Source organism: Ctenocephalides felis, unplaced genomic scaffold, assembly GCF_003426905.1.
Source record: "Ctenocephalides felis isolate EL2017-DRISC unplaced genomic scaffold, ASM342690v1 CF-g0.4_SCAFFOLD_01886, whole genome shotgun sequence".
In the NCBI taxonomy this organism is placed as follows: Eukaryota; Metazoa; Arthropoda; class Insecta; order Siphonaptera; family Pulicidae; genus Ctenocephalides; species Ctenocephalides felis.
This window is the reverse complement of record NW_020538040.1, coordinates 123,355,418-123,379,081: the sequence shown is the minus strand read 5'-3', so window position 1 is coordinate 123,379,081 and position 23,664 is coordinate 123,355,418. Positions and strand designations below refer to the sequence as shown.

The window sequence follows — 23,664 nt, the reverse complement described above, 5'->3', positions numbered from 1 at the left end:
AGGTATTGCAGTGATGAACAAATTAAAAAAAAATGCAAGTCCATCCAGTTTTTTTTTAATTTGTGGCCCCGCATTGAAAAAAGTCGATTTGAGAAAAACGTATTTAAAGTTTGTAATATAATGTACTAAATACACCATTTAATTTAATGTACTAAATACACCATGGTGTTCAAAGATGCTGACACATTAAAAAGGTCACGTGCATGAGGTATTATAATGAAAAAGAGAGCAGCTGGCATACAATAGCTCGCAGAGCGATGAAAGAAACGGTTTCAGAGAATCATACATATTGAGATATATATCTATAACTTCGTCAAAAAAATAGATATTGAGATGATTTTTTTTAAAATAATTCTAAGGTTTTAAGCTTTCATAATATCAAAAAATCTCAAAATGAAAAAAATGAATAAATAAAAACCGAACAACCCCCTTAAATTATGTCTTTTTTGAGTTTGTTATGTTACATAAGTTTTAAGTTTATCATTAAAATATTGTTAATATTATTTATAGCAGCTCTTGAGTTGTTTTTTCAACATGTCACTATAGTATACAATGTCCCTATTACGGCTGACAATTGTAAATTTCACAAATTTACTAAATGTCCTTAACTGGACAGTTGCAAATATAGTTGTGAATAAAAAAACCTTTGATCTGACCCTTATAGACTTATAGTCTTTTTTTCGTCCGCTTTTGGTCATCAACTTTCAAAATTTGCGAGAAAGTGTGCGATTTTTCTCTGACAAATATATTTTTACAGCGGGGGCGAAAATTGTCAATGTCCTCTCTTTGAATTAATTTGAGCAACATGTTTTTTTTAAATAAATTAAATAAAATGGCAACAGTTGAGTAAGTTGTGTGAAGCAAACTTAGTTTTGTGTAACGTTCGCGACCGGACAAAAAAGTTCGTTATGCGCAACAGCGCCGCGTCCTTTGTGCGAGGCGTACGTTGTGCGGGGTACCATTGTATAGCCTAAAATTTTCACTTTCCTACCACAAATCCCTCTTTCATAAGTCATTTCAGGAGTTTCATCATATTTCATCTAACTCGATAACTGATCAATTATCGTCTATTACTATTTGATGTGAACGTCTTTCATTTAATTTTGATCAAGATCATTCTGAGCTTTTGTAAAGCTTAGATTTATCCGCTCTGTCCGCTGAAACATTTTCAAAACAATTCTTAGATATTGGCGACGAATAGGATACAATCGATAAAATAGATGCGTCAAATTATCGATCGAGTTTTGCTTATACTCGTTGTACATACATTCAGTACATAGTTCATGAATGATTTGCAGAAAGAGCAAAACTATCAAAATATAAAAATTAATACATTTTTGAGAAAAAATAAGATACCAACCAAATTTCTGGCAAAGCTGTAAATTTTTCCAGAGTTTTTGAAATTCTACTCGATTCGATCCACACAGCGTAATACAAAAATCGATGCTTGGATTAAAAAATTAATGAATAATGAATTAATGAAATGCGCGGTAATAATATATCAAAACATTGAATCTTAAAATGTGCAAATTCAATTTGAATGAAATTTAAGTTTCATATTAGGCTAAGCACTTGCAATTTGCAATGGCTATCAATATGTGCTAAGAACTTTGCAGTGAGAAAACCAAACAGCTTTCACTTCTAAAATATACCACATATATTTCCATTAATAATTATTTTTCTAGAGATATTTTTTATTCACAGTACATACTTTTCTCAGTAAACATGAATTCTTCAACAAATTCATACCTAATTCTTACGAAAGGAAGACATATGCATCAAATAAAACGTATATAAGCATAGTACTATTACAATATATACTGGTTAAAATCAAACCATTAATTAATTAATTGAATTGTTATTGAATTTCTATCGGATTGGTTTCATTAACAATCTTAACTTTTTATTGTTAGATAAAAACAATAGTTTTTTTTACCAAATAGTTACCTCGATATAATTCGAAACAAGTTTTTTCACTTTGTGTTGAATCAGAATTATCAAACCATATAAACCTACATATATCTGGTTTATATAACTTGTATGGCTTGTTTATCTATAAACATAAACTTGCATCGTTTCAGTCGTTGGGAAATCACGAGTTCGACGACGGTGTCCCAGGTTTGCTACCATTTCTGGAAAATGTGAAATTTCCAGTGTTAGCTTCTAACCTGGATCTCACTGAAGAACCAGAACTAGCTAAACAAAAATCACTGGTAAACTCAGTTATTATTAAAAAGAATGACGTTGATATTGGAGTGATTGGTTATCTGACGCCGGACACGAAAGTTTTATCTGCATCTACTCGTGTTGGATATTTCGAAGAAGTACCGTCAGTGGCCAAAGAAGCTAAACGTTTGAAAGAACAAGGTGTTAATGTACTAATTGCACTTGGACATTCCGGATTTGAGATGGACTGCAAGTGAGCTTTATATTGAGTTTTTTGACATATTATAATTAATAACTAAATAACTAAATTACGAATGACGTAATAATTTTTAAATTAAAATATTAGAGTAATTTTCAGCGTTTACGCTAGAAAAAAATTAGAACGTAATGTCTAGCATATGTCTGAGAATGAACTTTGGTACTGTATATCTTTGCAACAGTAAAATTGAATATATATATATATATATATATATATATATATATATATATATATATATTTATAATATGCATTTTTTCTATTTTCTGGTTTTGTTTTCCATGTTTTTGTTTTCAACACGTTATAGTCACACTCAATCCTTGTAAAATAACAAAGAGAATGTCTGCATGGGTTTATATATTCTGTAGAAAGAGCCAACTAACACGCTGAGCCCGGCGTTAAATTTTCTGTCTTTTCATTCGGCCGGCAGTGACGAACGGGCCGTAACGTTTACAATACAACACATTTTTGCTTACTTTTTGCTATCGATCACACAAAACATTCAAAGAAAAATTCTAGTGCCGGATCGACCATACGGAAAGTTGACGGTTGCGGGCTCAACGTTTCCACTCGTGAATTGTGGAATTTGCATGTAATTTGCCGGCGGCGGCATCCGAGTCGAAAGGGTTAAAGTTAAATTTTGAATTAGATCAGTTGTGCGCAATGACTAATATAAATATTATCCACAGAATAGCCGAAGAAGTACCTGATATTGATTTGGTGATCGGGGGCCATACAAATACATTCCTTTGGAACGGCACACCGCCGCCAAAAAGTGAGCCTGTCGAAGGGCCGTATCCCACTGTCATAACTCAGAAAGGAAGTTCGAAGAAAGTACCGGTCGTCCAAGCGTACGCTTATACAAAATATTTGGGAAGCTTGATGCTGCGGATCGATTCAGACGGTAACGTGGTTTCTTTTGAAGGTCAACCGATTTTATTGGATGATTCGATTCCGCAAGATGAAGATGTACTAGATCTTATCAATGTATACAAACCTGGAGTAGAAAAATTAAAATATACAGTCATTGCAAACACTGCGGTGAGTAAATGGATAAAATGCAACCTAAAAAATTTCAAATATATTGTCCTAATAAAAGAAACTTATTCTAAAGTGACCGTACGTCCTGGTTTGACTGTGACATTCCCGGATTTCCATCTTGTGTTCCGGGTTTTTCTAAAAGCAATATTATCTTAGATCTTTTGTTCCGGATTGTCCAGGTCGATCTTCGAAAATTATAGGTTTTTATTAAATCTTTGCAATTGCTTAATAATCAAATTACAACAACCCATGAAATATCTGAAAATGATATATATTATGTTACAATTGTAACAAAATGTATATCAATTACAGATCGTCTTAAGACGAGTATGCTAATCAATACGTTAAAAATGAAAACGAATCAATACATTATAAATGAAAAAAATGTTTATTACAAAATTCCGAGGGCGGTTTCAAATAGTCTCTCCTTACATTATTAATTTCCATTTCAATTTCCCGAAATTGAACAAAATTTTATAAAATGCTCAAAAGTGAAGAGTACCATACATTAAGATCCAAAATTATAAGACTCTATATAACATATAATGGAATAAAGTTGTTAATAATTTTCAGTAATTCTTAAAAAATAAACTGATTTTTATTGTATTTTTAAATATTTGTTATTTTAAAATCATATTGATGTTATTTAGCATGAGGCTTTTTTGTTGCTAATTTTCGTAAATATGACGATGGAAGTTCGAAATTATCACATTGAGAGGCTTATTTATCTATGGCTAGAGGCTATTTTCAACCACCATGGATTCAGCAATTTGCTCTTTTGTAACATAGTTTTATACAGCATAATCGTTACATATATCATTTTTAGGATGGGCGGTTATAATTTTATTAAGTAATATCGAAAACTCAATTTCAATCTAGGATCACATTAAAAGAAACAAGTTTCTGCGCTAAAAAGCCGCCGAATAGTTGCCAAATATTTGGTATTATAGAATGTACTATTTGTTACAGACTTAAAATAACTTTACGTAGAAGCAACTCTATTTTTTAACGAAAAAAAAAGTTTTCCTATTTCAACAATGTATGTGATGCTTTGGACGCGGAATCATAATGATCCTGAATTGTTATATTCTTAAATATTTCTTTCATAACGTATCGCATCGCGTTTGTTGATTCAATATCAGTTTTCTATAATACAAGCAACTATTATTTGGGTTCAGGTTCTTCTGGATGGTAATTGTCGTAAGAGGGAATGCAATTTGGGAAATGTGATCGCTGACTCGATGGTCCATGCCTACACCGTCAACTACAAAGGTTCTGGCTGGTCGGATGCTTCGATCGCGCTTATCAGTGGCGGCGGCATACGCAGTACGATCGATGCAAAAACTAGCGGAGGAAACGTGACCATGGAAGAACTTATGACCGTTTTGCCTTTTGGTAACGATCTCATTGTTGCCCAGTATAAAGGATCTACTATAAAGAAAGCTTTTGAGCACTCAGTTCACAGGTGACTATAGATACTTCTTCATATCGGTTTTATAAGCCTACTTTATTAAAAATCATATATAACAATCTAATTTGTTAATCAAAAATTTCGATTTTTTTTTTGAATTTTTTTTTCAAGGCAATAGCGTTGCGTACCCGTTTTACAAACGAAATACCAAAGCGCGTAAGCGCCGCGTTCCAGTGTGACGGTTGATCATGATAGATCTTGGTACGAAACCCATAGAAATATAAACAAAAGTACTTAATATTAATTTTTTAATAAAATATCTTGATTTTTTGTGCATGTGTCCAATGATTATTTTTGACCGTCAAATGGCATATTTTTCACTTTTTTCATTGGATCTCTGAAACCGCTGAATCTGCCTTCCCAAAAATTTAATTAGTTTGTCATTTTGTCAATACGAGTAAAATGTATTTTTAACTCATTCAAATTGGACGCGCTCCGTTGTCTCATTATCTAAGTGCCGTTTTTGGCACTGTTTGCCTGGTATTTTCGAAACGGCTGGACCTTCCTACCTATCAATAAAAAACGAATGTTTTCAACCCATTCAAATGGGTTGATCCGCGTTCTCGAAATCGTCAACGAAAAATTGTACATACATCTATTTTTTCTAAGGTATAACAAAATATTCCGAAGGCTTTGAAACGTAAATAAATTTTCTTTTTCAATTTTTTTTGCGATCACTATAACTTACCGTACGGGAAGTTAATTATTATTTAATCTTATGCGATTATTTAATTAATTTGTTGCCATCTTCGTATGAGTACTACGTATTCAATTATAGATTAACGTACTGAGAATGCCCGCAAATTTGGTCTATGTTCTACCTTCCGTTCTATTTATGTTAACTATATTTTGCAATGTCTGTAGTATCAAAATACCTGTAAGATTTACGCTACAATTTAAAATATTAATTATGAGTGCATGAGCATGCACGTTTTTTGTGAAAAATGGTTCTAAACGCACAGACCGTTGTGTCCATAATTGAAATGATCAATGAATGTTGTTGGTATCGATTTAAACTATTCAACCACAACTCGTCATCGTACATTAAAATTATGCCTAATTTGTTAACCCCATTCCAACACCGACAGCAGTACGGTGCACATCGTGTTCTATTGTAGATAAAAACATTTTTTTCAGTGCAGTTCAGTTTACACTTTTTACCTGTCAGTGTTCAAATAAGACTCTTATCAGTGAGTGTAGTTCGGGGTTACGCAACATGGTCCCCATCGGAGGGGACAAAGAACCGGTCATACCTATTGTTCAATCGTTTAATGTTTTGAATGATATGGATATTTCTGCAGATCCTAGTGAAGAAATACCTCTAGCAAGCGGATCAGGTTTGATTTCAGAACCTATGCAAAATAAGGCAATAATTACTCACCAATTAGGTGAAAATTACTCTTCAAGACAAAGTGAATTCAGAAAACAGATTTCAAATGAAAATCCATAAAAGTATAGCTATTTCATCACGTCCAACTCAAGGGAATTCTTCAAATTCTACTGATAATACCAAAGATCTCAATAAATTTGACGTTAACCGATTTACTCATTCATCGGAAGAGAACTCGCTAGCATCGCAAAATCTTAATAATATGGAATACGATACACATTCTTCGGAACAACCAGCTACTGATTTTAATCCTAACCCTTGGCAAGTATTCACGCCTGAAAAACGAAAAACTTTTTATGTTTCTTTACAAATTAATATATCTACTAATAACAGATTTTCTGCATTATCTTCAATAAACGTAGAATATAAAACCCCTGCTGTATCAACCGTTAATAAACCTCCACCAATATTTGTTTATGGAGTTAAAGATCCCGCTGACATGTTAAACACATATGCCAAAATTGTTCCGCCAAATCAATACTATCTGCGAAGCCTCGCGGACAATACATTTAAAATCATATGTCAAACGGTTGATAATTTTCGTGAACTCTCAAAGTATTTAAAACAAACTAATGCAGTTTATCATACTTATCAACTAAAAGAAGAAAAGGCATACGGGGTAGTACTCGGGAATGTTCATTTTTCTACAGATACTGATCTGATAGAATCAAAACTACTAAAACAGGGTCATGTTGTGAGAAATATTCTCAACATACGGCATAGATTAACCAAAGAGCCCCTGAACAAGTTTTTTGTGGACCTGGAGACCAGTAAAAATAATAAAAATATCTACAACGTTTATAAAATATTAAATCATATAATCAGGGTAGGACTACCGCGTATATCCAGCAACATAGTGCAATGCACACGTTGCCAACAGTATAATTATACTAAGGCCTACTGTAACAGATCTTTCATATGTTTAAAATGTGGTGAAAATCATAGAACAAAAGATTGTACTAAAGACTCTAATACTCCAACCTGTTATCGCTGTGACGGTGCGCATACTGCTAATTACAGAGGATGTAGCTTCTACAAAGAAAATATCGAGCCAAGAAGTAGAAATCTTTATAAAGAATCAAATAATGTCCCATATCCCACACCTTCAATCCCAACTAAAATCAATTCACAAAAATTTACCACAACTTCTAATCCCACTAACCCCTATGCAAACGCCACAAGAAATCAGCAACGTGCTTCCTCAAATCCAACCATGGACTCCGATTCTACCACTTTATCGTCTTTTCTCTCAGAATTCAAGACTCTTTTCAGTCAACTTATGCAACAAAATAGCCTCGTTATCAACATGTTAAGTTAACCACTCTAATAACTTGAATCATGGCAAGCTTAATTAAAATCGCTGAAGGGAACGTAAATGGTTTAATACCTCACAAATATGAAGTGAAATGTTTCCTGAAACTAAATCATACCGATATTCTTCTCATTTCGGAAACCCACTTTACTGAAAAAATATATTTTAAAATTCAAAATTATCACTTATAATTCAAACCCAATTTGGCAGCGCCCGAGGTGGATCAGCATCATTAATCAAAAGTAGCTTAAAACATTTGCACTTCCGAATGTTCAAGAAGAATCCATGCAAGCAACACAAATCCTATTAGAAACAAGACTATATGAAATAACCATTTTTGCGATATATTGCCCTCCAAAGTTCAAAATTTCAGCTAATGTCTCTTCGTTTTTTTTGAACAACTGGAATCCAAATTTATATTAGGAGGTGACTATAATTGTAAACACAAAGCTTGGGGCTCCAAGCTGACAACTTCGAAAGGAAAAGAGCTTCACATGGCAATAGCAAATAATATTCTTCTCCCTATTTCAACTGGCAGTCCTCTCTATTGGCCCTCGGATTGAGACAAAGTATCAGATCTTCTGGATTTTTTCATAATCAAAGGTGTCCCCACAAATAATTTTGACATAGAGAACAGCTATGATCTTTCGTCAGATCATTCTGCAATTGTGTTAACATTTAGCACAATTCCTGTAGCTGAACAACCTTCATGTATTCTCCACAACAAATTTTCAAATTGCGATCAATTCAGGGCTTTATTGGATTCAAAACATTATCCACATTTCAGACCGAAAAGTTCAGCCGATATTGACTATAAGATAAACAAATTTACAACAGTTTTAAAAGAATCCTCAAAGTTAGTTACTCCAACCTCTCACACAAAAAACAACACACTTGTTATTCTTTCCGAGATTAAAAAATTAATTTTGCTGAAGAGAATAGCAAGAAGGATATGGCAGCAATCACACTTGCCACAAGATAAAACTAAGTTAAACCAACTCACTAGGACATTACAGAACAAAGTAAAGGTATGGAAAAACAACGATTTCAAGTCATATACTGCAACTTAACAAGTTTGATAACTCCAGTTGGAGGCCAATCAAAATCAAAGTCAACACTAACGAACCAAGATAAAGATTCGAACTCTGAATGGATTACATGGACAAAAAGGAATACGCAGAAAGCTGAAGGTTTTGCAGACCACGTGCAAAATATTTTTACCGATACAAACAGTATCGGTAATACAGTTCCAGTCTGCAATAATTTGTGACAATTAAATATCGACTCACTTCGAATAAAACATTTCTCTCCAAATGATGTTGCTTGTGCAATCAAAAAATTAAAAAACAAGTCTTCCCCAGGCATCGATAATATCACTCCAAAAATGCTAAAAGAACTGCCAAAAAACTCTGTAATATTTTTAACTAACATATACAATGCAATTCTTGAATTCAACTATTGGCCTACAGCTTGGAAAACTGGAGAAATAATAATGATTCCTAAGAAAAATAAAGATCCGCAATAATGCAAGTTCGTACCGACCAATTAGTCTTTTACCAGTTTTATACAAAAGATTCTTGAAAAACTCAGACTAGGCGAAAATCATCCAGGCGAAAAATGGATCCCAAACCACCAATTCGGATTCAGAAAGGACCACTCAACAATCCAACAATGTAATAGAACCGTTACCTATATTCTGGATTCTTTAAATCACAAAAGCATACAGCAGCTGTATTTCTTGACGTAAGTCAAGTTTTCGACAAAGTATCACACACGGGACTCCTTTTTAAAATACGAGCTACTTTTCCCAAATACTTCAACATTCTATACTCCTTTTTGTGTAATAGAAAATTTCGTATAAGAGTTAAAGGTGATTATTCAAGCACTCGTCACATAGAGTGTGGAGTTCAACAGGGCAGCGTCCTAAGTCCACTGTATATCCTTCACACAAGTGATTTACCTACTGATGAAGATTTCATGATTTGCGCATACGCCGATGACGTAGCAATAACCTCGAACAACATGGACATTGCAATTGCCACTGCTAAAATCCAAAAATATCTTTTGTCACTAGAATCCTGTCTCCACAAATGGAATATCACAATCAACACCGACAAATCTCAACATATTATTTTTTCTTTGAGAAAGCACAATAGTCCTCCTGTCCTCCTCAATAATTCAATCATACCGAATTGCAGCAGTGTAAAATATTTAGGTATGCACCTTGACACCAAATTAAACTGGAGAGAGCATATACTTAACAAGAAAAAACAAATTCAATTAAAAATAAAAGATCGGCATTGGCTGTTAGGCAGAAAAAGTAATTTATCACTTGAGAACAAAGTCCTCATCTACAAAACGGCTATCATCCCCATCTGGACATACGGCATAGAACTTTGGGGATGTGCCAGTATATCCAATATCAACATTATCCAGAGATGTCAAAACAAAATTTTACGTTTACTGAGAAATGCACCGATTTAAATATCAGAACAGTTCGTGAATAAATAATATCAAGAAGCTTAGTCTACAACAACAATCTGTAAATCGACGCAAATCCAACCATCAAAATGTTTCCCAGACCCACAAGACGTCTGAAAAGGAAATGGCCCGTTGATCTACCGCTGCAATAAACAAATGCGTGTTCCGGCGAATCTAGGCAGCAACACCTATCACCAAGTCATTTTTGTTTTATTTATATTTTTACTTTTACTTCATTTTATAATTTTCCTTTAGTTTCTTAATTATTATTACTTATTATGTACATTGTTTAATTTATTTGATTGTTTTTTTTATAGCAGTTTTGTATTATAAGACTTTATAAGTCTTGATTGACAAAATAATAAATAAAGGTATAAAAAAATATATATTAACCCTTTCGTTGTGCCGCCTATAGGGATATCGACATTGAATGTCATGTTGTGTTTGCCTTTGCTTCAAGTTCTTCATTGTAATTTCTAGTTCATTGGAAGCGTAATTTTTATTTTTCTAACAATATTTTTATTGGCAATCATAGAAATATCTTAAATATATCGTTGTGCCTGTCCATTCAGTAGTCTATTAAATTAACATAATTGAATCGAGATTAACTTAAATCCTTTCTAAAAAGAAAACCCTCTACCATACTTAATTTTGTTTGTAATTTATTAAATTTCCAATTGAATTGCGACGTCATTTTGTACAAATTCGATCATTATCATTATTTTATTATTGAAATTCATTGTTGTTTTTTTTTATTAACTATGATGTGAACTGTGAACTCAGCAACACCGATACTAATAATAAGGCAATACAATCTGTTTTTCAAATTCAGATACACCGGCAAGCATGGCTACGGCGAATTCTTGCAAATATCCGGTGTGAGAGTGATTTATGACTTGAAGGCAACCCAAGGGTCCCGAGTCATAGGCATTTCCATTCTGTGCACAGATTGTGAAGTTCCTGCTTATCAACCACTAGTGGAAGAGAAAGAGTATAAAGTGGTGTTGAATGCGTTTCTCGCAGAAGGCGGCGACGATTATGGTATGCTGAAGAATGAATCTCTATCTAGTAGAAGTATTACTACTGACGACTTGGAAGCTGCTCGAAAATACATGTCTAGCGAATCGCCAATAAGGCAGGGTATTGAGGGACGAATCACGTTCATCAATCTTGGCGATCCTAATTCATCAGTTAACCTGCACTCATCAATTGGAATGATATCATTTATATTCTTTATTGTCTTCAAACATTTTTGTACCTTGTAATAAAAACATGTATATTTAGATTAAGCAACAAAATGTAAATCTATTTTTGTCACAAAAGACATTAACCAGTAATTAATATGAATATTTAAATATTTTTATTAGTACTCCAAATTATAAATTTGTGACTTGAAGGTTTAAAAGTAAAACAAGAACTTTGTGTGTGATACAATCACTTTATTAAGAAAATATTTGTTTTTTTGTTGTTCATATGGTGCTCGCTATATTGTAATCAATATGTATTTATTGAATTAGTATATTTTATCACTTATTTGTTGCTAATTATTGAATCTTTATGATTACATATAATAGAAATGAAAAATTGTTTACACAAATCTCATTAATTTTTAATATTACATTTCAGTAAATGTGCTGAAACCTCTTACACAAGTATGAAATGTACTGATTTGTAGCTAGGAAATAGATTAAGTTTATATTATACATACATACCTGTATATATATATATATATATATATATATATATATATATATATCACTTTATTTTATTTTTATATTTTAGGTTCTCGTACATGTTAAATAACTTTATATAAACTTTATATGAAACATTAATATAATGTTATTACAAATTAAATATCAATTTTGTTTTATATTTTATTAAATTTTTGTCTGATTTGATTCACTTCATTAATTCTGAAAAAATCTCATTCACAGAATGAGAATAAGATAACTAGTGGGGTGCATGTAATTAAAAATCTTGCTACGGAATCCAAAAAAAATTACACAAAATGTGTATACATTATTGAAATCTCTATAAAATATCTGATAATTTGATGTACATATGTCCAATAAACATTTTTGACCGCCAAATTTAAACAATTCTTCATCTTGTCAATACATGTAAAATGTTTCTTGAATTATTAAAAACGGACGCTCCGTTCTTTTAAAAACTGAGTTACCGTTTTTGGGACTTTTTACCCCATATCTTCGGAATGGCTAGACTCTGTCTTCGCCGGAAACTAATCAGCACGTCTCCTTATTAATACGAATCGAATGTTTTTTGAATTATTCAAATAGAGGTTGATCGGTGTTCCCACAATCGTCGACAAAAATTTGTATTCACACACACACACACATACATCCATTTTTTCTAAGGTATGCCAAAATTTTTAGAAACCTCTGAAACGTAAAGAGATATATAAAAATTTTCATTTTCGATTTTTTTGCGATTACTATAACTTACCCTTAGTTTTAAAGTTAAAAATCTAAATTCATTAACCAATTTAAACTCAGTTTTTTAAAAGTATAAAAACTTTATTTTTATTAGAATAACATTACAATTGAGACAATGAACATTTTCATTTTCAATATTCATGCAACACAAAGTACATAAATATAAATTTTCGTCATTGTAAAATTAATCAAAAGTTCAAACAAATACATCAAAATAAATGTATTGTTCAATATTTAAATTGACCATATACTAAAATTTTATGATATAAAGTCGTTCAAAATTAAAATTAAGCATAACAGAATTATCACACTAATAAAATATTTCATAATTTTAACAATATCTAATAAACTCAAAACAGTAAAATAACAGTCTTAAAAAAATCTCTTATGACAAAGCTAAGTTTCTTTGGTGAGTATCGCCAAGCAGTGTTTCACAGCTTCTTGCAGATCACATGCCTGCTTATTAGGATAAGGACATAACTTGTATATTGATCCTAGTTGTGTCAAATACAGATTGAGCATTTTATGAGCAAAATCTTTAGATTGATTTCGAAGCCTCATATAAGCCTTTTGGGATATAATTGAACCAGGATATTCCTTTAGTATAGGAAGTTGATAATATATAGGAAAGTTTTCCAGACAAGCTAAGCACTGGCATTCAAAATAATATTGATCTCTCAACTCGGCACGCCTTTCATCTTTGGGTGTTATGGCAAAATGATGACTGAAAATTACAAAAATTAACAATAAAAAATCTCATCATAGAATCAATTATCATCAAATAATATCTTGTATATTATAGTTATATGAAAAATTAATATTTGATTAATGATTCAAAATAATATTCATACCCGTAATTATCAAATATTTCTTCTCCCTTATCTATTGGTAATAATGCTATGGTTCTCATAATTGTTTTACCTCCTACACTAAAATTGTATCTAGTAACATTTGGAGAACAGCTGTGATTAAACAAGCTGTGAACAGCAAAAGCTGCATTTCCAAGTTGCATATCATCACATGAATCATCAGCCAATTCTGAAATGGTATGCATGTTGCAAGCGCTCGTTTGTAGGTGATGAAGAATCAATCCTCCAAAAAAATCAGCTTCCTCCTCAGTAAATTTTTTTCCAACATCTGATTGTTGTTGAAAAATAATAACAAGTGCTGCTGCTACTACAGTTCTGTAACACAAATCAACTGTTTTGCGGTCTTTGCCGTGAGATACCAAACAATGTATTGGCTCATATTTATCACTTCTATATTTCCAATGACCCTGAGAGTCTTTACTAAAACCAGCCTTTTCTGAATTGCTTTCAGCATGTTTTTCAATTGCTTCCACAGATTTTTTTAAAGATTTGATGTTCGAATTGTAATATGTCAGTGCACAAATTGCTACTCTAAAGCTCAACAATTGGATTTTTGTTAACATTAATGATTTTATACTAGCTGAAAGAGAGCACTCTAAATCATGGTATTTATTAAGTCCAACATTCATGCATTCTTTGCTACAGTACATTGCGCTAGAACAATTTGGGCATGGTATTAAGTTAAAGCTTTTACACAAACAATTAGAACAACGAGTATGACATAAGTTAGCAAGAAGTGAACTAATAAATGGAGATTCTTCAGCAAGTACGGCACCTGGTTGAATATTACAATTGGCTACAAGACGTCTGCCTAACTCCGAATCATATTTCAAGTCTAATGCAGCAGAAACACAAGGTATTTCTTTATTAAAACCCTTAAAAATGGAATCGGTGATGTAATTTTCCTTTGTCTTGCTTGGAATATTATTCAAGAATTGCTCGCATTTTTTTTGCCGCACTTGCAATTTGTTTAATAAGTCTGCTGGGTAGTTGCAAATTTTGGCTTGCTCGATATCTTGTAATGAAGCTGCATACTGCTTCATCTGAAACAGCACAGCTGATCGATTACCATAAGCAAGAGCTAAATTCTTACCATTATTTTTAGCGAAGGCTATACTTTCATTATAAAAAATCAGGGCGTCGTCATAATGTCTAACTTTATACATTTCGTTGCCATAGTTACGTGCCCTTTCCGACTTGCTCTCATCTTTTCCGGAATCTATTAACGTTATGCAAACATTGTACTTTTTCAACAAAGCGCGAAAAAACTTGATTCGTTCCGAATCAAGTTTCAGAGCAGAAAATTTTAGAGAAACAGTTAGAGCGTTACCATCATCTTTAATTTTCTTTGTAATCGCATCGTGAATTTCGTCGATGGTTTGTAGGTTAGATTTATCGATTTCTTCATTTTGTGACATACCTGAGATATTCGCCGACCTCAAATATGTCTCAGCACATAAACTTATTCTTGGTTGTTAATTTGGGTTCAGAGATGTTATATGTGATAAATCAAAGACTTTTAGCCCAAGACATCTGTCAAGAAAAATCAAAACAAGGTAGAATTTCAATCGTCTGTAGCTATTCTGCACTTGTAGCGGCTGCACTATTTTGACGCATATAACTAGGGCTATGATTTTATGCACATGAAAAAGCAGACACCGCTATACCAAACTTGTGATAAAGCATATATCTATATTAATTAATATAATAAACGAGCACTTGTTATTATGTGATTACCTCCGTCTTTTACTTATGAATATAAAATGCACAAATGCGCTTATAACAATTAAGTATACTCTCGTTGTTACACCGGTTACACCCTTATCTATGCTTGTCGCTTTATGACGAGACAACAAGAGAAAAACTATGGAATTCAATCATTATTGTGATTCACGATTGCCAATTATCCGACTGTTATTTAAATGTGCTAAATTCAAATTACCTTTGATATAACAGAGTATATAACAAATATTAATATTTATATGTCGAGAAGTGTTAATTGCGAGTAGAAGTTTTAGTCCGGCAGTCCGGAATGCCCGATAGTCATTTTTACTGTATTTTTACGAAAATTTCGGTTTTTTTCAAAAATGTGCCTTTGTAGCAAATGAAACGCTCAAGAGCTATTAGAACGTTTTCGAGGTAGTTCAGAAATGGTTCGGAAGGACTCGCTATGGTTCGGTAATCATTGTGTTCAAGGTAAATTCCGTTTGTCTAGGTTCGTGAACGAAGAATGTTCTACGAAATACGTAGCCCCTACGTTTTACGAAGGATTCGGGCGTTTTTTAAGTTAGTCTATTGAAGACAGCTTCATAGTACACATATATCAGTAGATATGCTTATTTATCTATGAGTAGATTTAACCACATAACTGTGCAGTGACCATATTTTCAAAACCTAAACCTTGCTATTCAAAAGGAGAGAAACGAAACCACGTAACACTAACTCTCAGTCTGAAACTAGAAATCATCAAACGGCCAGAAATCATATTGTATTGTAAAAATTAATAATGGTTTTTGTTCCAAATAAATGTAAGTTTTAATAATGATCTTTGTTGTTAGTATTTCCTACTGATTTTGTAGTTCAATTATTTACCTCAGTGGCGTACATAGGGGTGGCGGTCCGCCCCGGGCGGCACTTATTTTGGGGCGGCATTTTTTAGTTCACATATACATAGTTGTAAAAAGCAACTTATTCGTTTCATATTTATTAACTTTCGTAGGGTAAGTTATAGAAATGGGCCGAAAATCGAAAATCAAATTTTTTGCATTTCTTCACGTTTTGAAGGTTTCTGAACATTTTGGCATACCTCAGAAAAAATGGAAGTGTGTGTGTATGTAGGGATACAATTTTTCGTCCAAGTTTTCGGGCGCACGGATCAACCGATTTGAATTGTTCAAAAAACTTTCTACGTGGATTTTAATTTGAATTCTGCCTAAAGTTCAAATGGTCACTTATATACTTGAAATAAATAATTTTAACTTTGTAATTCAGGTTATATATTTCTTATAAATATTAGTCAATGTCCTTCATTTTAAATTTGATTGATTGAGTTTTGTTTATTTACTTTTCTGTAAACATATATAAGTTACAGTATTTATTATTATCTATTTGTATATATATATATATATATATATATATATATATATAGTGTAAAATTGGAATTCTAATTTAGGAACAGGATAATAATTTTATTTTATTGTATTCAATAAAATTCGTTGAATTCGTATAAGCATCTTTACGATTTGGTTCGGCAATTTTTTCTATTTTTTTTTTATATCAGCTTATAAATGTCATTTCTTTTGAAAAGTTTATATGATTACTTTGAAGTGATATATCAATATTTATTTGAATCATCAATTTTTCTTTTGAAAATCAGGGCTGGCGGAAGGCGGCGTGCTAGGTCTGCAAAGCCTTAGGGTTATATAGAAATATGTTAACGGGGGTTGTCTAAAAAAAATACTCTGTGTATTAATTAATATTGATTAAATAACTTAATAATTTATTAACTTTTCGTAGGGTAAGTTACATATAGTAATCTTATATATCTTTTATATCTATATATCTTTACGTTTCAGAGGTTTCTGAATTTTGGCATACCTTAGAAAAATGGATGTGTGTGTGTGTGTTTAGATGCAAACTTTCGTCGATGATTGTGGGAACACGCATCAACCGATTTGAACGAAACATTCGATTCTTACAGATAAGACGTGCTAATTAGTTTTTGGCAAAGGCAAGTCCAGCTGTTTCAAAGATAAGGGGCAAAAAGACAAAAATTGTAATTTAGTTTTTGAGAGAACGAAGCGTACGATTTAAGTAATTCAAAAACATTTTATTTGTATTGACTAAACGGAGAACTGTTTTTGGAATGAGAGATCTAGCGGTTACAGAGATTCAATAAGAAAAAGTAAAAAAATGACATTTGGCGGTCCAAAATGATCATATTCACGTCAAATTATCTGATATTTTCTAGAGTTTTTAATAATAAGAACAAACTTAATTTACATTTCTACGGGTTCCGTATCAATGTCTATCCGTTAGACTGCAACGCGACGCTTACGCGCTTCGATATTTCGTCTCCAAAACAGCTGCGCAGCGCGATTGATTTGAAAAAAAGTTACAAATTTTCAAAAAATTTCAAAATATAAAAAAACAAATTTTTCAAAAAAGTCAATTGTTTTCAAAATTTTCGATATTCTCAAAAATATATTTTTTTCAGATTTCAAAAAAATTTAAACCTTTTTTAAATTTATGTTTTGGTACGGGAAGTCCTAGCAATTTGCCTTAAGGCACAATGCTATGCACCACTAGTTTATTTGTATTAATTTATGAAAAGTACTATTGGACTGACTTATAATTGAAAGGGCGGCAAAAGTTCTAGGTACGCCACTGATTAACCTAATTGTTCTTATATGGTAATTAACGCCCGATAGTCCGGAATTTATGCTAGTCTGACACAGGCTAACTACTGTAATATAACCCTCCAAACAGATAATAAATTTTTATTAACTGATCTGGGTGCCTAATTTAGCCCTAATGCTAGTCATAATCAGATGTTAAAAGATCAAGTTGATCAATAAGATTTATTTTAAATTAATTAATCTGTATGGAAACGCTATAAATTTTGGATTTGTAAAATTTCCAAAAAAATCTTTTCATTTGTTAAATACGAAAAATTCGGTTGAGTAATTTTTTTTTTCAAGATTAATATCAATCAGATTAGTATCGCGAACCAGTAAATACTCTAAGTTTTCAGAATCGAACAAAATTAACGCGTTCGATTCCTTAACATTTGGATAATCAACACCGTTACAATTATGTATTTCGCATGAATTTATAATTTTTAAAATCTATATGTTTTTCAAAAAGACTAGAAATGAAATTTATTTGCAACATTTATGTGTTAACAACAGAGCAATGGCCAATACTTTCAAATTTATTATAAAACGATATCTTTCACAATTGATTTTGATTTTTCTTTAATAGTTAAGTAGATCTAAAATATGTTGAAATATATCTGAAAAATTCGAAAGATAAATTATTTCATCACAAATATTTTCAACTGTAGAAGTATGTTAATTACGAAAAATGCGGCTTCAACGATCGTTATCAAAAACAATTCAAAAACATTTCGGTCGATTTTTATATAAGCATGTTAATAGTAAAAGAAAGCTATCGATCATTTTTTAAATGTTTAAGGGTTCAAAATAAATTTTTAACAGTTAATTACGAAAAAACTGTCTAATCGGTCATAACGCAAAACGAACCAACGTTAATCCTTATTGAAATTCATCAAAAAGCTAGGTTTTTTTAATTGGTGCAGTAATTACTAAGAAAACGTCGACGAAATACAATTTTTGTATTGACTACTTTGTATATTTTCGAATCGGACCTTCTGGTAAAATTAGACTTTAACATAGGGAAGTTAATTAGAGTGATCACAAATTTTTTGTAAACAAAATTGATTTTGCTCACAATTTGCTCCTTTTTTATTTGAACAGCGATCAGAACTTAAGCGGTTTCGTAGATGGCAACCCAAACTATTATCCCATTTCTACGTGTTGAATTCTTACATGTCTGCAATGGCGATGAAAAAATGTGAAATGCTTCACAATTTTGCATGTTCCCACTAAGCCAAAATACGTAATATTTATGTAATTTTTACGCAAAAAAGTTACATACTTATGTCATTTTTACGTAAGATTAATGTAAGATATGTGTCATAATTTCGCCTATCTTAAGTAATGTGGATTACGTAATATGGGATTACGAAAATATTTCATAATAATTACGTAATTTTTGAAAAAAAAATGACGTGGAGGGGCTCTTTTTTACACACATACATATATACACACAGCATATCTGTATATATGAACACACACATACACACATATGTGTATATATGAACACACACATTCATGAACATAGAAATGAGTATGCACACACAGTATGTACATACATATATAATATATATGTATGTACACACACGCATACATATAAACACACACACACACACACACACATATATATATATATATATATATATATATATATATATATACACTATCTGAAAAATGAACGAAAAAGCACATTTATATGGCATGTTTATTTTTTCGGCATATATACACAATTTAAACATTAGCAAATCCATAAAGTAATAAATAATAATTCACAATTTTTATAAAATAATGTAATTACATATAACATATTGATCAACATTTTCATGGCAAATGGAAAAATATACAATATGATAAATGATAAGTAAAATTAAATGATAAGTAAAATTAAACTCGAAATAAAAATCATCGAAGTATCCTTTACAAAGTCTTCATAAGTTCTTTCACTAACTATTTTATGGAAAATATTATGTAATTAGGAACTGTCGTATCTTCTGTTAAAACTAAATGTGGGTATAAGTCTATGATGTCTTCTCTACAAAAGCATTCTCGATATCTATTTCATGGCCCATTTGTGATGAAAAAATGCATCTCGGATATAAATTATTAGCTTTCGATTTTCACCTGAAATAAAAAACATGGTAATAATTTCTATTTAACTTTTGATACATATATTTTTTATATACTTACACAAAGCAAATGGTTTTCAAAAGGCCAAGTGATTCTGTTATATATAATTTGTCACTGAATTTATATTAACAATAAAATAGTATTTAGAATATGAATACCGTTACATTTGAAACAAAATTCTTTATATATCTAATTATTATTAGAAAAAAAATTAATAACACACACGATTAATTTTTAGGTTAATGGAGCGTTTTAGAGTAAAGATTTAAGTAATTCATGTAATTTAAGAGGCTTTAGAATATATTTATAATAAACATATATCTTCACATATTTAATATCACTTTCACATTTAATTAGCAAATTAAAAATATTGATAAGACACTACAAAACACAAAACTTAATTTAAAACGCATGGCGAGTCGTACTCCCATAATCCTTGCCTAGTAGCCGCTAGTAGCCGGCGGCTCGGCACGGCAGTCTCCTTGCAGACATAACGGTACTTATGTCACTTAGCGCCGTTCATTGGTTGACGTTTCGTTCATGAAACGAAATATTCCGAAAATTCGCGAGCCATTTTTATTTCGTCTCTATGCAGTTAATGCAGTACGATTACTTTGAAAAAAAGTTAAGAATTTTCAAAATATTTCAAAATAAAGCAATTATTTTTTTTTCAAAGTCTTTTTTTCAAAAAAGGTAATTTTTTGTCAAAATTTTATAGTTTCTCAAAAATCTAATTTTTTCAAAGTAAAATTTTTTCAAAAATGTTAATCTTTTTAAAACAAAATAATTATTAGTACGGGAAGTTCCAACAATTTGCCTAAAGGCACGATGCCATGCGCCGCACTAGTTTATGTAATATATATGAAATAAAATCTTCATTTTTCTTACGTAATATTTTTTCAGGAAAATTACGTAATATTTATGTAATTCTTTCGTAATATCTAATTACGTAATGTAGATTACATATTTCTTACATAAAAATTACGTAATATTACGTAACTGGTTTAGTGGGTTATTCTTGCGTAGAACTATGCTTCTGAAAAATCTTTACTGTGTAATTCCAATATTAGCAAATGCTCTGCCGAACCAAGAACATGGTCATAAATGTAAACAGAAAAACGGTTTTTATTTGTTTTCTCTAATTCTTTATTTACTTCAGTATCAGTGATGTGTTCATAAAACATTTCACCTCCATTTAACTATAGTACACAAATAAAAGGTAAACCATTGGGTTTTCCTATAGAAAATCAATTAATAACAAACAAATTACTCAATGTTTTTCTATAGAACGATTGTAATTTATATGGAAATAAAATATAAACCTTTCATTTTATTTGATTTAGGTGATCGTTTATGTGCATGTCGTATCTGTGATATCAGTCAGTTTATGTACATAAATACATGTAATTCACTTATATATTTTTAAGTAAGATACCATGGTATGTCACTGGTACTGCAAGCTCTCCAACAATTTACAATTTGTTGGAGGCTTTGTTACATCGACGTGGACCTCAAAGACTTGTACTCATTTGTCACTTTCGAATGACAATCTTATTGTTTTTCGGTTGAAAAATATTTTATAATTTCGCTTCTGGCGAAAAATGAATACATAGTCGGAAAAAAAACATTCGGGGAGAGCGGAGCTTAAAAGTTCGTGGGTAAAAAGATCCACTGCCAATATCTCAAAAACAAGTAAAGTTAGAAATTTTGTACATGTATATATACGTAGGTTTATATGTATATGTGTATATGTGTACTTATATATTCTTTTTCTTTTTTCTTTTTTATCTATTTTATATCTAGTTTCTATTACCTTTTCTATCTTTCATATTTTGTTTGTTTTTATTCATTTATAGTTTCTATACCAATCCACATATATTATAATTATCTAGTTATACTAATTTTTTATACTGTTTTAGATCCACTGATGATGATATTAAATTGAATGTCGAAACGTTTGGAATTAAAGATTAATTTATAAATCTTTGCTTTTTATTCTTTGATGTATCGCCCCACAAGAACTATATATATATATATATATATATATATATATATATATATATATATATATATATATATTATATAGCCTTATAATAATATAAATTATAAATTATCATAATTTGAGGAAGTTATTGATTTGTCTGCACACGTAGAGATAACGTTACGTAAAGCACTGAAGCAATGGCACAAAATTTAATATAATGATTTTTTATTTGTGTTTACTATGTTTCAGTTATACGCGATATAACAAGCGTGCTCCTAAATTCACGACTTCTAACTTCTCTTTCTAATACGAAAATACTGCATTCTCATAAATACATTTTTGCTCTCATGAGCGATATCGCATGTTGCTCAATAATGAGATTAGACAAGCATTCGATGGGAAAACTATGGGACTTAATGGTGATGATTTACAAATGGCAATTAAATTTAACAAATGAAACTCATATTTTCGATATCACTTGTCGACATATTCGTGGAATTTGCAAACTCAATCCCGAGGCAGACGTTGCGCGTCTGACCAACAATACAATAGACATATTTCGAAAAGTTTGGCTCAAATTGTCGCCTAAACAGATCATCCGACTAAGAGAGAGTTTGATCGATTGGCTGCGACCATATCGCGTTAAAGTAACGCTTTTATTGCGGTTAGGACTACAAAATCTGGATGGAAGTTTTCTTATTAATCCTTCAATCGAAAAATATGGAAGCATATTGTGCAACTTGGGTAGCAATATTTACATTGATTACGATTATATACAACCTATTCGAAATGACGATGAAAGCGAAAGCATCGACTCTTCAAATGAACGTGGAGATTTTTTGGATCTGAAAGCTTTGGTAGATGAGCTCCTAGGCTCATGCGAGATTAAAAACTCGAATTTGCCAACCATCGATTTAAATTTTCAGCAAAATCTGAAATCAGATGAATCAAGACTGGAAATGGAACATAAATTTGAAAGTAAAGCCGATGATATGAATCAATTACATCAAATTTATGGTGAAATGAGTATGGAAGAAAAAAATCCAATCCAAGGAGAGACATCATCATTTCAGCAGCAGTTGTTAGATATGTTGGAATCTGATGAAGAATAATTTTAAAATATTTTGGGATCATGAAGCACAAGTAGATGAGTTAAATATTAATCATGAGCCATTTCAATCAAGCTGTTGCATTTAAACTATAAAATGGTTTTAAGATTTATTTTACAAAGCAATAATATTGACTCCAAACATCTACACCAAGCAAAAACTATGAGGTCATTTATATTTGTTCATTATTTTAATATTGTATTCTAAAAACTATATATATCGCAAAGGTGTCAAATTGTTCTTAGTTTGATTATTAGCTCATCACATAATCACTGACCAATCCTTATTTTACAAAAATTGCTTGTCAGTGTATAGTTCAGTATTAATTGAAATGCAATGCAATTAATTCAAATACAATAAAATTGCATTTAATATTATTGTATAAATTTTATATTGTACAATTTGTATTTATTTAAATCGTGAGCTACAGCTAATGTCTTATTAAGAAAATAATATGCTATAAATATCTATAAGATAATGTGATAGATATAACTTATCTAATGTGAATTATGCAATTTTAAGAATAACGCGTTGTTATATGTACATTCTATGTTTTATTTATAAACTGTTTACGTAAGTATTTAAATTGTTTGCAAACCATTATAAAT

The 23,664-nt window shown here is 31.2% G+C and overlaps 3 protein-coding genes across 4 annotated transcripts in view; 2 read left to right on the top strand and 1 right to left on the bottom strand.

Moving 5' to 3' along the window:
* Positions 1-11,720, top strand: part of LOC113376682 (protein 5NUC-like) — a 41,678-nt gene extending 29,958 nt beyond the window's left edge. For both annotated transcript variants that reach the window (XM_026616693.1, XM_026616692.1), the window contains exons 4-7: positions 2,082-2,419; positions 3,112-3,463; positions 4,642-4,928; positions 10,950-11,720. In XM_026616693.1, coding sequence (XP_026472478.1) covers positions 2,082-2,419; positions 3,112-3,463; positions 4,642-4,928; positions 10,950-11,382 — 1,410 coding nt within the window. In that variant the 3' untranslated portion in view covers positions 11,383-11,720. The remainder of the gene's footprint in view (positions 1-2,081; positions 2,420-3,111; positions 3,464-4,641; positions 4,929-10,949) is intronic.
* Positions 11,721-12,854: 1,134 nt separating this feature from the next.
* Positions 12,855-14,985, bottom strand: LOC113377859 (SET and MYND domain-containing protein 4). Its single transcript, XM_026618297.1, has 2 exons — positions 13,422-14,985; positions 12,855-13,294 (listed from the first exon to the last, which is right to left on the bottom strand). The coding sequence occupies exons 1-2, from the start codon at positions 14,855-14,857 to the stop codon at positions 12,967-12,969; spliced, it is 1,764 nt and encodes a 587-aa protein (XP_026474082.1). The 5' UTR covers positions 14,858-14,985; the 3' UTR covers positions 12,855-12,966.
* LOC113375851 (protein OSCP1) lies at positions 14,876-23,059 on the top strand. The gene is made up of 2 exons (XM_026615801.1): positions 14,876-14,995; positions 22,197-23,059. The coding sequence occupies exons 1-2, from the start codon at positions 14,884-14,886 to the stop codon at positions 23,057-23,059; spliced, it is 975 nt and encodes a 324-aa protein (XP_026471586.1). The 5' UTR covers positions 14,876-14,883.
* Positions 23,060-23,664: the final 605 nt, after the last annotated feature.

Excerpts from the sequence above, each read along its gene's own strand:
- LOC113377859 (XM_026618297.1), bottom strand. The coding sequence starts at position 14,857 with ATGTCACAAAATGAAGAAATCGATAAATCTAACCTACAAACCATCGAC. Across the intron at positions 13,295-13,421 it reads GAAATATTTGATAATTACGG|TCATCATTTTGCCATAACAC; the intron begins GTATGAATATTA and ends TGTAATTTTCAG.
- LOC113375851 (XM_026615801.1), top strand. The coding sequence starts at position 14,884 with ATGTCTCAGCACATAAACTTATTCTTGGTTGTTAATTTGGGTTCAGAG. Across the intron at positions 14,996-22,196 it reads TCAAGAAAAATCAAAACAAG|TTATACGCGATATAACAAGC; the intron begins GTAGAATTTCAA and ends ACTATGTTTCAG.